The sequence below is a fragment of the Podarcis raffonei genome, chromosome 4, assembly GCF_027172205.1.
Source record: "Podarcis raffonei isolate rPodRaf1 chromosome 4, rPodRaf1.pri, whole genome shotgun sequence".
Classification (NCBI taxonomy): domain Eukaryota; kingdom Metazoa; phylum Chordata; class Lepidosauria; order Squamata; family Lacertidae; genus Podarcis; species Podarcis raffonei.
Genome location: NC_070605.1, coordinates 73,625,551 through 73,642,551, shown reverse-complemented (window position 1 = coordinate 73,642,551; position 17,001 = coordinate 73,625,551). Strand labels below are relative to the sequence as shown.

The following is a 17,001-nucleotide window of genomic DNA, read 5'->3' as shown; positions in this document are numbered from 1 at the left end:
AGCCTTTTATCTGCAATATGAGGATAGTTAAACTGAGACCTGCCTTATAGGGTTGCGGTAAGGATTACTGATATAATGTATGTGAACTCTAAAAATTCCTATCCTGCATTTACGGGGGAGTTCTACTATCTGATGCATGAGTCCTCTCTTAATTCCTGGATTCAGCAAGGGTTAAAATCTAACAGAGGTTTTCATTGTTGAATTAGCCAGGCAAGGGTTATAGTGACCAAAGTAAGGTGTAGCAAAGGAGGTTGCTCTGTACCAGAGGGCAAATGGATGGCAGTGAGAAAGACAGAGGCCAGTGTGAGAGAGAGCTGGGCTAGAAGCAGATTGCAGGCACAAGCCAGAAAGTGCAACCATGCTTGACTTCCGCCTGAATCCAAGGCTGTGACTGTGGGAGAAGCAAGACATCTTGGGGTGTTAATGGTGTGAGCCCCTTCATTTAAAAACCATATATCATAGATACCACAGTCTCCACTATTCCTCATTCCAAAGAAACCGAATTCTGAGCAAGCACCTGGAACCTCTGGAATTTCGCACCATTTTGAGATTATTTATTATTATTATTTCATTATTTCTACCCAACCCATCTGACTGGGGTGGCATGCAACATTACTATATATGTTTCTTTTTTCCCAGCACACTTTGGTGCAGCCTCAAACCAGCAAAGTACATTGCAGAACTTCATATAAATGTCTGTCACCTCCCATATTTCATCTTAAGACTGTGACTTAAAGCAGACTCCATCTTTGGCTCTCCTCCCTTCCTCTTGTTTTGTTTACCTTCTAGCCTAATGAAGCATTGTGGAGAATTCAAAAGCTTGCATGCTGCCACATTGGCTTAATAAAGATACTGCTGTAATGTGGGTTTTGACATTTTTCTAAAAGGTCAATTTGACCACCTTTGCTTTCTAACTGAATGCTAAATATTATAGGAAATCTGAGCCAGATTATTATTTATGGTGTAACTGTTTTCACACATCCTCTCCTTTTAGTCCCTTGATATTTTGTACTGTCAACAACTGGGATAATTAATTCCTTGGAGTCTACTAGCTGTATTTCCCAAAGAGAACTGCAATGTTTACCATATATTCTGTTGGGTAAATATTAAGCAAGGTTATTCGTTTGTTAAGCATGTTAATACTATACATGTTTACTCAGAACAGGGGTGAGGAAACTGTGGCCCTATCAAATGATGTTGAAGCTCCAGCCACCATGGCCAATGGTCAGAGATGACAGGAGTTCAAGTTCATGTGGGGAACATATTCCCCTTGCCTGTCAACTGAATATAGGAGAGCTTACTTCTCACTAGGTATGCACACAAAAATGGGGTTGTGTATCCATTGAACTCCAGTTGTTTAGGCTTGCCTAAGCCTGTGCAAAATCAGGCAAAAGAAGAAGGATACAAAATAGTGAGCAATTCCTTTTCCCAGTGGCTAGCACAATAGACTGAATTCTGCACTGCAACATGGGAACACAGGGAATCAGTCCCATAGCTCTTCATTTACAAATTGATCTTACTATTACATGTTGATCTTACAATTACATGTTTCCACATCCCTGAATGATGATTCCAGAAGAACAACTATTATACACATCATACAATTACTGCCCACAAGCAACTGGTATTCAGAGGCAAACCACCTCTGGTACTGGTGGTAGTACACAGCCCTCAGGACTAGTAGCCAGTGGTAACTTTATCTTCCATGAATTTGTTTAATCCCCTTTTAAAGCCATCCCAAGTTGATGGTATCACTACATCCTGTGGTCACAAATTCTTTTGTTTTAAGTACACACTCTGTGAAGAAGTAGATTCTTTATTCTGTACTGAAGCTTCTGGCTTTCAGCTAAAGCAACCACTGCTTCTTTATTCCTTATTAATATACAGACAGCCTAGTATTTTAAGGTTCATAGGCTACTTCTGAGGAAGCAGCATAGGATTCCATTGTAAGTTCTATTATGTGAAGGCTGCAGTCCTTTCTTCACTTGCTTGGGAGAAAGTCCCAAGGGGTTTACTTTTGAATAGAGGTGTATAGGGTTGAACTCTAATCTGTCTCCCATTTAATTTGAAATAAAACCTAGTGAGATCCAGGGAAGTGATGGGGTGTGGTTCCCTTGGCCACAAACTCTGTTTGGTACACAACCAAATGGCAGACTCTTTATACTATAAACTTTACAGCGTCACCCATAACCCTGATAAATGCAATAACATTTTCTTAGCAGAGGCCATAAAATAATTTCCAGAGCACATTAGTTATTGGGCAGGGCCAAATTTTGGGAGAAAATGAACAAGAACTTGGCCCTGGTGCCTTTTGTCAAATATGAGCCTTTAGTTGCAGCATGCCTGGCTACAATTAACATACACACCTGCATCTGAGCATGTACAGAGTACACTCCCCCCACCCGTCCCCAGGGGATATTTCAGACCCCAAGGCATTTCTGTTTAGAATCATAGAACTGTAGAGTTGGAAGGCACCCCAAGGGTCATCTAGTCCAACCCCTTGCAGTACAGGGATTTATTTATTTTCAGGCCCTGAAAGACAGCAAAGTGTGACGAACAGGAGGGGCGAGTGATTCCCCCATTATTATTATATTTTGAGAAAAGAAAAAAACCCCACTTCTCCCTCTGCCTCCAGGCTCAGGCAGGGGAGGAGGAGGAGGAGAGCCTCCCGATTCGTCAACGATTCCGATTGACGGCCCCGACCCGAGCCGCCGATAGGCTGCCGCTCGCCCATGGGGGCGGAGCCTCCTCCGTCGCCCTGGGAGACGGGCGAGGTTGAAGCCGGAAGCGGGCGCTTAAAGCGGAGGGCGGGGCCAGGCGAGGCTTATTCGGCTAGCGGGAGCCGCGGCTGGGGTGGTGGCCGCTGCCTTGCGAGATCCCGGAGGCGGGCTGCGCGGTGTGGCCGGAGGTGAACCGCCATGGGCTGCTTCTTTTCCAAGCGGAGGAAGCAGGCCAAAGAGCCGAAGCCCGGCGGCGGCGAGAGCGGGGACGGAGACGTCGCGGTGCCCTCGGAGGCCGAGAAGCAGCCGCAGTACAGCTGGGACCAGCGAGCCAAGGTAACCCTCCGCCCTGCCGCCCACTCCCCGCCAGGGCCAGCAGCACGCGCGGCTGCTGCTTCCCTCCCCTTCTTCCTCCCCCGTTGCTTCTCCCTTGACTACACGCGTGATCCTCCCTTTCGGACGCCCCTTTCTCCCCTTGGGGCTCCTTCCTTCCCCGCTGCTTCTGCCAAGGATGCACGTGTGAACGCTCTTGGAACAGACACGGGTCGGCTTGGGGTGGCGGAAGCCTGGGTTTTTCCTCCCATCGGCTCTTCCAAGTGCCTCTTCGGGAGGGGGTGGGTGGAAGGAGCCCCAAGGGAAGACCTGCGCGTGGGGGGGTGTTTTTGCAGAAAAATCTGTGTTTAGACACCCTTCCGTAGGCTGGGGTGGTGGTTGTGGTCCAACATTGCTCAGGTACCTTAATGTCCTTAATGTTGTGCAAGCAATTCTGCTACGTGTGGACTTCCATGTCCCTCATCATCTGTTTTCTTCCGCGCCTCTCTACTGACGTCCCGAGTTCCTTTCTTTTTACACGTCTTCTGTCTTTCGTTACTCTTCCTTCCTCTCTGCGTGTACTTCCTTTTCCAGCACGTCTTATCCTCTTACCTGCTTACGGAGCAGGCTCAACATCTCTTAGCGCATCCCTTTCTTATCCCTAAGGAAGGTGGTTATCTAACTCCTTAAATCTGCCCTTACTATGCATAGTAAGTGTTGTGGGATCCTAAAGACTACAACAAAGGGTTGTGGAATAAGCTGTTCTGTACTTTCACTCTCAGCATCCTGTGAAAGGTATTTCAAATCATGCCACCAATCGATTTGCCTTTGAGGTACCTCAGCACATCTTGTGTTTGGCAGCTGATATAGTTATCGCTCTGGGATTTTGAGCAAAGAGGGCATCATTGTAATCTTGTGTATCTGATTGTAAAACATAATGGTTTCCTCTTATTTCATCCCTCCTACCCACCCCAACCCCTTGTGAATTGGCAATGAGGCTGCAGGTAGTAGCCAAGGCAGCTGTTTCCCACAGAGGATTCTGTGCTTGTTTGCTAACTAATTGCATTTTTTCCACAACACTATGTAAGCCGCTCTTTGAGGTTGCATACACTTTATTTTCCTGGCTCCCTAATTATTTATTGTTTAGTTGGTTCTGTGCATTGGGTATTTCAAAATTTAGAGGTAATGTAACACTTGACTCATGTTATGGTCATGTGCTTGGTGGGTGGTGGAGGTGATTTCAACTGAGGAAGCTTTTCTGTAGTTTTTGACTCAACTTCCTCTTGTGGTAATGAAAGGAACTTCCCTTAAACAGTATAGTTTGCAATTTGATAGATCTCATACTAAGGAATCTAAAATGTTTCTTTGTATGACACCATTATTTTTTTTAGTCCACTAACCCTTTGGTTCCATAAACTCATCCCCTGTACCCCCTGCCCTATAAAAAAAACTTTATTCAGAAAAGTGCTTTGCATGATGTTCTAAGGAAGATAGCAAGACAATAAAATTCTAGACAGTAAAATGAGAAACAGTGACAATCGTTTGCACAATTACTGTATACAAAATCCAATTAAACTATTTAGTTTCATTCAGCATAATTTATGCATTTAAATCAGTGATACCAGCTTTTCAAAGTCTGATAGTCATTTACACCTCTAGTCATTTACACCCCTGGTAGCCCCTAGACCAGGCATCCCCAAACTCGACCCTCCAGGTGTTTTGGGACTACAGCTCCCATCATCCCTAGCTGACGGGACCAGTGGTCAGGGATGATGGGAAATGTAGTCCCAAAGTATCTGGAGGGCTGAGTTTGGGGGTGCTTGCCCTAGACTCTTGGTGCCTGCTCCCGTCAGCCATACCGCTGCCCCCTTGGAGAACCACTGTCCTACATAGGATGAATCCTCTTATACGTTAGGGTATGAACTGCTCCCAATGTAGATACGGAAATGAAACACTATTCCATTCTTCAGAGTGACAGTGTCCTTGAAATAAACATTCAGTATGCTGTTGAAGTGATCAGGTTAAATATTAATTGGTGTGTTATTTCAAATGTCATTTCATTTGAAGTTATTGTTGAGCTTGATTTTCCAATATCTGCCATCCTGCATGCTTAGAGGTGGGGAATCTGTGCTCCTCTAGATATTGCAAGACTCACAACAGGCTTAGCCAGCATGGACAGTGGTCAGGGATTATGGCAGTGCAGCCGAGCATCGTCTTGAGGACTGCACTTTCCCCACCTTTGTCTTTAGGCCTGTCTGTTCTTTTTCTGAGACTGCATATAGCATATGAATGCCCATGTGTTTCAGGGAATAGCCCTTCCTTTAAAGAGAGTGCCTAGGATTTAAACTGTACTAATTCCCTGTGCTGTCACTATTCTAAAGCATTGCAGACTTACCTGCAGCAGACTTGACACACTTAAATTTAAGGGTTATATTTATATTTAACCATGGCCAAATGCCCTTGTCACCTAAGGCTCTTAAGTGGATTAAATAAAGCCACCAGTTTAATATGTTTTAAAACGGATGGTGATGGAGGAGGATTGGAATTAAGGCAGACGAGGCTACTTGATGAGAAGGACTTGTAATAAATGCTGCACAGGTGCGACCTGCAACAAATGCTGCTGTGTAGAATACTCCACCTCAAATTTCTAGATACTCTTTCTCCCACCTCAGTGTCCAGGCAATGTTCTGAATCTGTTTAGGCCTTGTTGGGTTGTTTTCATAGCTTGCTTAGGTTTCCGCCCCCTTCCCTAAAGTTTTTGTTTTGTACTTGTGCAAACCATGGTTTCCTCTGAAAATGCAAAGTGGTGCTGTTTGGGCTATATGAGGACCTGCTTTTTGAGAATTAAAATCTCTCTCTCTCTGTAGTATGTACACACACACACACACACCATTATTCAGGGCTAGTTCTGTATAAATTTTCCTAGTGTCATTTTCTCCAGCTCTTCTATAGCAGGAGTGAGCAGACCAGCCTTGTCAAATCTACTTGGTTTTTTACTTGAACCCTAAGAACAGGGGTGGGGGACCAGAGACATAAGGAGAAGGCATGTAATCAGAATTAAAGAACTACAGTGGTACCTCGGGTTAAGTACTTAATTCGTTCCATAGGTCTGTTCTTAACTTGAAACTGTTCTTAACCTGAAGCACCACTTTAGCTAATGGGGCCTCCTGCTGCTGCCACACCACCGGAGCACGATTTCTTTTCTCATCCAGAAGCAAAGTTCTTAACCTGAAGCACTATTTCTGGGTTAGGGGAGTATGTAACCTGAAGTGTATGTAACCTGAGGTACCACTGTACAGGCCTATGAGTGCATGCTGAGCCTAGGAACTGAGTTGGGAAGAGCACAGAAAGAAGAAACTCCATGGTACACAGCACAACCAGATGCCTTCATATGCCTCACAGCAGGTGCTATAACTCTACAACAGTTTGACTTCACCCCAGAAGACACACTCTTCCATTGTCTCCTGAGACTGATGGATACCAACCAACATCTAGAAACGAATTAAGATTTTAAATCAAGTCCACTCCTTGTTAGCTTTCTTCATTTCAGCAGCCTAATTTACATAAAAATACTATATTGGAGCCATTGTTCAATAATTGGGAGTCTGTAGCTATTGCTGATCTACTGCAGATCCCTGCGAGATCTACCAGTAGATTCTGATCTGCCTACTGCAGCTCTTTAGAATGTATGGTTTAGCATTAGTAAGATAATCATAATCAAATTGACTATACTTTCATATTTCAAACACAGCTAGAAAATCAAGAGTGTGGGTGAACCTTAATTTCAGGTCATTTTAGGTCCTAAAACTCACTTTATTGAAGGGCTTGTGTGAATGTAGATGAAAGTAGGTCAGGTTTTAGTCTGCCTGTAACCACTTTTCAAGAGTTTCCTACTGGTACATTTCATACATGAGACAAGAAAATCATTTGTAGTACAGTAGATAGTATGATCTTGTGGTGTTGTAGCTATAATTTTTAATTGGTTGCCTATTCTTTTAATTCTGTTGTGCTCTGCCAGAAGGCTAAATAAAATATCTGGTATATGAGCATGGAATGGAGCAGGACTGAACAGGCCACACACTCGTGCAGTGCAGTTACAGAGAACAGCATTACTGGGCATTCCTGAGTTCGTGACATGCCTTTGTATCTTTTCTTGTCCTGCCTTGCTCAATCTTGGACTATCTATAATTTCAACATTCACAATACACTTTTAAAAGCATTTTTAAAGCATATTTCAGGGCAGAAGAAGAGCACTAAAATGTGCGACAGTTCCCAGCAATATGTGTAACTTCGCTTTCTGTGCAATTTTAGTTCCACTTGGGGCTAGTCTAATACAGAAAATTATGTACATGTATCTGCATGTAGTGTATAAATAGAACATTTTACAGGAAAAATACTACTGTGATGTGACTTGGGGGAGTTTCCCCCCCTTTCTGATCAACTTCCTTTTTTATAAGGGATTCAGTAAATAAACTGAATAGTTATTTTAACATAGTTATGTTACCTGGGTTTAATAGCATATGTAGTTGATCCCTTTTAGAAAAGGTTTAGAGATGCAACTTTGAAGTTGCCTTGTTTCAACAAACCATAGGTAAAGGTAAAGGGACCCCTGGCCATTAGGTCCAGTCGTGGCCGACTCTGGGGTTGCAGCGCTCATCTCGCTTTACTGGCTGAGGGAGCCGGTGTACAGCTTCCGGGTCATGTGGCCAGCATGACTAAGCCGCTTCTGGCGAACCAGAGCAGTGCATGGAAACACTGTTTACCTTCCCGCCAGAGCGGTACCTATTTATCTACTTGCACTTGATGTGCTTTTGAACTGCTAGGTTGCCAGGAGCAGGGACCGAGCAACGGGAGCTCACCCCATCGCGGGGATTCGAACTGCCGACCTTCTGATCGGCAAGTCCTAGGCTCTGTGGTTTAACCCACAACGCCACCCGCGTCCCTATCATTATTTATTTATTTATTTATTTATTAATGTTAACTATGGTTTGTCGCAATTTGGATGTCATGGCAAACAAAGCAAAACATTCCAGACTGCTTCTTAAGACTATACAGAAGGAGCAAGGCTTACTGTGGCACCATTCTTCTATCACCAGTGTTCGAAACTCCCATTGTTCTAGGCACATTTTGCGACAGGGAATTTCATTAGCATGAGCAGTTTCTGAGCTCTGGGGTGCAGTACTGCACCTAAGATTTCAGATTAAAAATGCAGAGTGGAAGGAAAGGAGGACTTTTTTCTGTCTTCCCACTTCCAGCTACTCTCTGAAAACTGGAGAAGAGGCCCTTTTAAGAATATTACGGGGGTGGGCAGGGGAAGGACTAGACCATGTGAAAAATGAACATAATATTTTAGCTGCAGTTAATTCATTTCCAGCTTTGTATTCTTACTATATAAAAAAGCATGCCTAGACATTCCATTGTTGCGCCCATAAGCTAGGTTTAAGGTGCCATTTAGCTCCTAGCTTTCATATCTGTTTTTAACACTATCGCCAAGTCAGTTTCGTGTGAATGAACTTTATCAAGTCAATAAGAACTGCATTCTTCAAGTTACCAATTTGTTTACTGTGCAGTAATGTGGTAATATACAAATGTTAGATTTAGTATCTAAAAGTCAGTTTTACTTTTTGCTCCTTGAAGTAATTGGGAGAAAAATGAATATTTGAGGAAGTTAAACTAGATTGCAACAGTGCTTCAACTGCATTCTTAACATTACCAAATAAAATGGGGGAAGAAGACAAAAAGGAGACAAAGCAGCTCTTAGCATTTGGCCTTCAATTCGCTATGACACCAGGGAAGAACAAAAATGGTGGCATGAAATGCTGCCTGAATAGTCTTGGTTCTGCATGGATGCTTCTGTTCCTGTACTAGATTTGAGTGTGGTTTTTATTTTGAGAATCTTCTGAAAGGTGATTTTTAGTCACTCTTGGTATAATAGACCAGAATATGAATATTCTAAGTAAATAGCAGGTTTAAAAAGCACATTATTTGTATTCTGTTTCTGGCAGTAATATGACTTGCTGGCTAATTTTATTAAATTATTATGTTCTGAATTACCTCAATTATCTGTTGACATTGTGGATGTGTTGTAACTTGGCTTGCTATCTATAGCCTAAAGTTACCTAAATGCAATTATACTCCCTAAAAACAGTAATCATTCCTCTGCCCTTTCCTTATTAAAGTTAGTCTGGAGTATATGATGGTGCCCTATGCCAAGTCAGACCTTCAGTTCATATAGCTCAATATTGTTGGCACTGAAAGACAGTGGCTCTTCAAGAGTTCATGATGGAGTATTTTCCCCAGCCCCCCCCCCCCGGAGGGGCAAGGTGGATTGAACCTGTGATCTCTTGCAAGCAAAGCATATGCTCTGTTGCTGAATTACAGCCCCTCCCCAGCGTACATATTTAACAGTAAACCTTAGCAATTCTGTTCTGCAAAAGATTATTCTATCAGTGAAAAGGCATCACTGAATTTCTGTGTGTTCAGTTTCATGGCACAACTTCATATCTGACTGGTTGACCATTGTATGCTACTTGTATACTCATTGGCAACAAAAATCAGTCCAAAAAGAATCTCTTTCCTTGCATCTCTTATCCTTGAGTAACAGGACAGTTGCTTATATACCGGTAAATAACAGAGAAAATATTTCTTTGGAATACAGCAATGTCACCAAAGAAGTAAGTCATTCACCACAATGTGCTAACTTTCTCTTAGGGATAGCTTATTGAGCGTATTGTCTTGCTACATGCCTGTGCTTTTCTTTCAGATTGATCCCAAAGACTACATGTTTTCTGGACTCAAGGACGAAACAGTAGGACGTTTACCTGGGAAAGTTGCAGGGCAACAGTTTGTTATTCAGGACTGTGAAAACTGCAATATCTACATCTTTGACCACTCGGCCACAATCACTATTGATGACTGTACAAACTGCCGAATATTTTTAGGACCTGTGAAAGGCAGCGTGTTTTTCCGCGATTGCAAAGATTGTAAATGTGTAGTGGCTTGCCAACAGTTTCGTACCCGGGACTGCAGAAAGATGGACGTCTTTCTGTGCTGTGCCACCCAACCCATCATTGAATCATCTACAGGTATGAAGTTTGGGTGTTTCCAGTACTACTATCCAGAGCTGGCTTTGCAGCTGAAAGACGCAGGGCTGAGCATCTTTAACAATACATGGAGCAACATCCATGATTTCACACCAGTATCGGGAGAGAACAACTGGAGTCTTCTAGCTGCGGATGCTTTAGTTCAGGACCATGTACCACTGCCAACCGCTGAGGAACTGAAAGCTGTCAGGATTTCAACGGATGCCAACAGGAGCATAATTCCAGTTACACAGGGTAGACGTCCAAAGCACAGTGAAGAATCTTGCCTGGCCGTATTCTTTGCTGGGGATTATACAACTGCCAATGCTAGAAAGTTAATTGATGAGGTAAGAAACACACGACTGTCTCTCACATCTTGACATGTATTTCTTAAAAACTATGAAACCTTTCTAAAAACGTATGTTTAAGTGCCAAACTACTCTTTAGTTCCTAAATGGCTGCTAGGAAGTTGCACTTGATATAGCCAAACTATTGCTCCAGATTTTTCTGTTTTCCTATATTCATATTCACTGTGTGCATAGGAAATTTACTGTGAGGGTGGGGTGCTGTAACTTGATCCTGTAGCCTACTTATTTCTTTTAACCTAGCCATTGGAGAAAATTCATCAGATTTGGATAAGACCATGGATTGTATCCCGTTAGCTTGCATAAAAAGGCTATGATCAAGAAAAAGTTTCCTGTTTACAATACAGTGGTAGCTCAAGTTAAGAACTTAATTCGTTCTGGAGGTCCGTTCTTAACCTGAAACTGTTCTTAACCTGAGGTACCACTTTAGCTAATAGGGCGGCCGCGCGATTTCTGTTCTCATCCTAAGGCAAAGTTCTTAACCTGAGGTACAATTTCTGGGTTAGTGGAGTCTGTAACCTGAAGCATCTGTAACCCGAGGCATCACTGTATTCAGTCATTTGCTTTACCTTTGTCCCCCTAATGAAGGAAGGGTCTCTGATGCACTGTATGGGGAGTGGGACTTGAAGAAGATTGCCTTGATGGAAGGTTCTGCCGCATCAAATAATTTTCCATAGGGCACCATTTCGTAGAATCATAAAATCATAGAATCTTAAGAGTTGGAAGGGATCCAAGAGTCAGCTAGTCCAACCCCCTGCAATGCGGGAACCTTAGCTATACCATTTATATACCACCCCATGTCATCTGCGGATGGGGGTTGCCTCACATTTTTCATTTGTGCACTTGCCACGGTGGCTTATCACTTTGGAACATGATAGCTGTGTATAACCTGAGGTTCACTAAAATGGGGAAGAAGCATAGGAGCTAACTCCTTGGGCCTGAGTTCCCTTCGCCCCACCATAAAATATCTGAGGGGACCGTCCCCTCCCATGGTTGACATGCATTGCATTCAAATGTGGGGCAGAGCTTACCTGCCCCCCTCCCCACTATTTTATTCCAGCTGCCATCTCTGGGAGGAAGCATAAAGGAACAAAGGTGAAGCAAATGACTGAATATTGTAAACAGGATTTATTTATTTATTGCATATATTGGTTATAGTCTTTATGCAAGCAAAATAGTATGTTAAGTAATATTTAGTTAATTTATATGAAATTCTAATTCTTGTTGCAATAGATGACCGGCAAAGGCTTCTGGCTAGTTCAAACTAAAGAGGTTTCCATGAAAGCGGATGATGCTCGGCGAGTGTTCCAGGAAAGAGCGACTGAATTTATCCCTTTAGTTGAAAAAGGTATGACTACTCCAAAAAACAAACCCTTCCGTTCCTTTAAATTTACTTAATAAAAGTATTCTTTGATACATATTTTAAGTGTCATTAAAAAAACTTTTTTTAAAGGACATAAAAAAGCACAATAACCATAATCTCACATTGAGAATACAATAGTCATTAGTTCTTACATCTAAAGTTGAAAATACGAGTTGATATAAGCCCTCCAGAAGTCCAAATAGGTATCTACAGAAATAATATGCATCATACATGGAGCTTGACAGGGTGCCTAATTCAAAGGCTTTTGATAAACACAGCAAAACCTAGGGGTCAGAAAGTATAAATATGCCTTATATTGCTCTGTAGGAAGCCATCTGGCCCTGGTGCTTTTCTAGTCTTCATCTTATGCATGACATTCTTAATTTCTTCCATCTGCAAAGATTTTTCAAGATTTTTCTTTTGTTGCATATCTACAGGAGAACCAACTGCAGTAAGAAGTTTTGAAAATCACAGCCTATAGGAACATTTTTATCTTTATAGGAATATTATCCTTCCCGCAAAAAATGGAGTAATACTTCTGAAACTTAATTTATTTCTTTTTGTGTTTTATAGACCATATTATGTCCACCTCTAACCAGCAAGATAATGCTCACTTTTTTTGTTTAAAACAAAAAGTCAATATTTTGCTTGGTCTTTCATGCTTTCCTAATATATTTGCTGCTGAAATTATTATGTTGGTGTAACAAATAAGGATGACAAAACCTTTAGTTGCTTTAGTGTAATGTATTGTTTTCCCCATGAAGTCATTGAATCACTTTGATTTGCATGTTTAAATATATCTTTTGAAGAAATGTTTATATAAAGGAGTTAAGAAATTTACCAGTTGCTTTGCTAAGCCCTTCTACATAAACATTTTCTTTTTCAAAAGGTAAACCTAATATTTAAACAGGCATCATTGTTTCTCAAACATGTATTGCTGGTCAAAATGTACCGGTATGTTAGTTCATATATTTAGACTTGAGGGAATGCTGTTGTATTCTCTCAAACTTTGTGGGGGTTATTGTCTTGTTTATTACTATGTTATGTATTTTTTTGTTTTATACTGTAATCTGCCCTATGATCCTTGGATGAAGGGTAGTATATAAATAATATAAAATGAATATATAAATAATTTTCTGGTAAAAATTGTGATTTAGGCGGCTGAATTTTTCTGTAGTTTCACTGACACCTCATTCTGGATTGTTGGGGCAGTAGCGTTAGTAGAAGAAAATAGTTGGGAGTGCAGAGAGAGGTTCTGCGTAGGTTTCAGACTTCTGCTGTAACACTAGACTTGTTTTCTGAGATACAGCTTTTTCTCTCAAGGACTGCTTCTGCTCTTATTGTGAAAAGGGTGCAATATTTTCTGTGGGCCAAATATCTGAAAATTCCTAAAGACAAAAATACTATCTTTTTCTTAGGTCCCGTTGTTGCGCTAGAGTTCTGTGGTGACGGTTCTGTAGCAGCGTGCCAAGACATTGTTGTTAATGTCTTCAGTGGAGCGAAGGTGAGTAGCAGCACAGGTTCTAGAGTTTTCTACAGTGGTACCTCGGGTTACATACGCTTCAGGTTAAATATGCTTCAGGTTACAGACTCCGCTAACCCAGAAATAGTGCTTCAGGTTAAGAACTTTGCTTCAGGATGAGAACAGAAATTGCGCTCTGGCGGCAGGAGGCCCCATTAGCTAAAGTGGTGCTTCAGGTTAAGAACAGTTTCAGGTTAAGAACAGACCTCTGGAACGAATTAAGTACTTAACCCGAGGTACCACTGTAGAACTCTTGGTATCATTTGCAAATTACTTTAGTTATTGAAATATAGTTATTCACAAGAGTGCTTGATTCTGAAACCAGTTTGTTTTTTAATTCAATGCTAACTTTCAAAATTAAGACTACTTTTTAACACTTTATCCCCTCCTTCATCCAAGGAGCTCGGGGCAGCTTATGTTTCAGCTCTCGGTGAGAGGCTTAATAGAAGCATAGTGGCTGGTCCAATGCGTTTGCTTAACCACAGCCTGCAGTATCCAAATTGACAAACTGTGGTTAATGATAACTATGGTATGTTTGAAACAAGCCAACTACAAAACATGTTTCTCTCACTTTGGTATTACTGTTTTATCCAGGATTTAAGTTGGTTTTTAACTTGAATTGACTCAGTAGTAGGAGTGACTTAAAAATATGATCCAGTTTTTTAAAAATAGAATCTTGTATAAAATCATCTGGTTGAGGGCATGTTAGTGATTTTCATTTTCCTTTTAAACTACAGGTTTTTGTATCGGAGGACAAGGCATCGGCTTCCAGAGAAGTAGACAGCTTCTATAATTTTGCTGATATGCAGATGGGAATGTGAAGTAGACATAAGCATCTTATTGACGGTTGAGATGTACTTTAGGTTTGTATAGCACTCAGTTGATAGTCGGACACTTTGAAGAAAAACAAGAAGTTGCCTTTACAAAAAAATAATAATTAAAAAATTAAATGCATCCAAAAAATAACACGCCACATATCAGATACCTTTATAAGCTCTTTAGTGCTCACCTGCTTATGTCCAATTCTTTCTTGCATATAATGTTTCAATGTTATAAGCCTGGTAGTCCATTCAGTATGTTTGGTAGAATTTAGGAGAGAGCCGGTACACATCCGCTTTGGTTTTTGTCAAAATTAAAACTTAACTTGCAGCCAAGTTCACTCCACAGGTACCATAATTTAAACTTTTGTAGGTGATCTGCTTTTACAGAATACAGAAAATTTTGCTAAAGTTACACACACCTTGATTTTTCAGTGGGAATGATCTAATGTACTTCACTCACACTGAAATCAATATGGCTGACTTTGGATTGTTCCTCTTGCATGCAAGTAGCAGAGATGAGAAATTCCAGCTTAATTTTTTGTGCTAAAGTCTCAGGTTCTACACTGACTTAAAGTATATTTAGTGGCTACACTTTAAATACTCAATCACCGCAGAAGTGCTTGCAGAAACAGAGTTAGTATTCCTACAGGGGACTTAGTACCTCTTGGTACTGAGAGCTGCTTTGAATTCTTGCATTAAGAGTAATTTTTCCAAATGTATTAAATTTATGAAAAGCAGGGTGAGCCTCCTTGCATAAAAATTTAAAGTGGGAGCTTGCAAATCCTGCTTTTTGGTCATCCAAATCTGCTCTGAGCTTGAGTGTTGATGACTTCACTCTGTTTTCTTTGGTGCCATCTCCAAGCACCTGTTATAATTGTTAACTTCTATCTCAAATGTTGAAGGAGGATGCATCTGCAGGACTTTGCGCTGGTTTAGAATGTCAAAATAAAGATGAAAGATTAACAAGACAATGCAATCAGGTTTACGCATTCTGAGTGCAACACGATGGCTTAGAGTACAAATCATGTCTCTTGGCTATGCTTAATCTGGAAGGTGGCATGTTAAGTACAAAGTAGGTGTACTCAAAAGATTGTAATTATACTGAAATCTGTAGAAACCGGTGCTGTATACAAGCTGTAAAAAGAAATAATTTTCTTTCTTTTTCTTCAACTGTATAAATATGTGCTATATGGAAATAAGGGTTTTATCTGCTAGAATGGTACTATATGCTGGATAAAGACAACATAATTTTTACCTGAAGCTTTAACAGGAAATAACTTTTAAAATCAGAGGAAATGCTCTGCAATGTGTAGGGAGAGATAATTTGTCAAATCATTGAAGGTTTTTAATAACATTTCCTAATTTCTTTTTATACTGTCAAAATTGAAGGATTCTGTGTAGTTAATTTCTGGATCTTTGTGAATTATTGCTTATTCTTTATAAGGTAAACTGTTCAGCTAATTCATTGGTATCATACTACAGTAAGTGCTTTATCAGGGTTTTGTATGTTTGTTATGGCTTTTATAATGCCTTTTTTGTCTAGCACTTGTAAAATGTGATTTATAATAAATATTTAAATGAAAAAGCCCTGTAACTTTTTAATTAAAAATGTAGGGGTGTGTGTCATGTTCTAAACGAATCTGTTCACGGTTGTGTAACTAATTTAATTGGTCTCATTGCCGCCCTCTTGTCACTTTATTTAGCTGAGCTTTCTCCTTTAATATTTGACGTTATATACTTCATGTAGCAACTGATAACGAGCTGGATCCAGACGAGACTGAGCCAGGACACTTTCACAACAGGGCTTCTTACTCTCCCACTATTTCCTTTTAAAGGCCTGACAGGAAGGTCCAAACAGGGCCATCCTTAGAGCGGGCAAGTCAGGTGGTCCCCCTAGGTGCTGATCAGAGGGGAACACCAAACTGAGCTCAGTGACTGCCTTTTTTATAAAAATGTATTATCTGCAGAGAGTTAGGACAGCAAAAAGTAACCTTTTCAAGGTTCGATAACTACAAAAATGATATTTCAGTTAGTTTTAAAGTATGTTTCTTTTTTCAGTTCACACTTTTTTACCTAGCACAAAGGATGTCAATGGAACATAGCATTATTATTATTTTTTAGGCAACCATGCCAAGCACTTAGCACCTCAAATACTACAAGCACTGTATAATAATAATAAGCTGTAAGAAGTCAGCTAGATAGGTCTTTATGTATATACCGTACTTTCCCGTGTATAAGATGAGGGTTTTTTTAACTATGAAATAATGTTCAAAATTGGGGCTCGTCTTATACACAGTAAGTGAAGAGGGGTGATGGGTGATTGGTTGCAGCCGCGAGCAGGAGGTTGTCAGTGGCGATTGGGTGGGTGATTGGTGTCTTTGGCAAGGGCTTCTTTGGATTGGCTGCTGCTGTGTCCATTGGGTTGTTGATCGGTGGCTGTGGCAAGGTCTGCTGTGGATTGGCTTCTGCTGTGGCAATTGGGCGTGCGCTTGGCGATCGGGCAGATGCTTAGTGGCTTTTGTGATGTGTGCAATTGGCAGCATTTCAGTTCAGTGATTTTTGGCATCTCCCCCCCCCCCAAAAAAAGCTCTTCAAGTATGGCCAATCCCCCCCAAAAAGCTGAACAACTTTGGGCAACCCCCCCCCTTTTCTTAAATTGGAGTCCCCCAAAATAGGGGGCGTCTTATACACGGAAAAATACAGTGTATATATAAAAGAGATAAAATGGATATTCTTAAATGATGAATGCTTATCAAAAGATAGGAACTGCTATAAACAGCTTTGGCTTGTGCAAACTGTGGCACAGTGGCTAAGAG

General features: G+C 41.1%; 1 protein-coding gene across 1 annotated transcript; it reads left to right on the top strand.

Moving 5' to 3' along the window:
* Window positions 1-2,793: 2,793 nt before the first annotated feature.
* On the top strand, window positions 2,794-15,770 carry RP2 (RP2 activator of ARL3 GTPase). The gene is made up of 5 exons (XM_053384103.1): window positions 2,794-3,056; window positions 9,796-10,461; window positions 11,713-11,827; window positions 13,261-13,346; window positions 14,102-15,770. Exons 1-5 carry the CDS (start codon window positions 2,919-2,921, stop codon window positions 14,183-14,185), a joined length of 1,089 nt encoding a protein of 362 aa, XP_053240078.1. The 5' UTR covers window positions 2,794-2,918; the 3' UTR covers window positions 14,186-15,770.
* The last annotated feature ends 1,231 nt before the right edge of the window (window positions 15,771-17,001 follow it).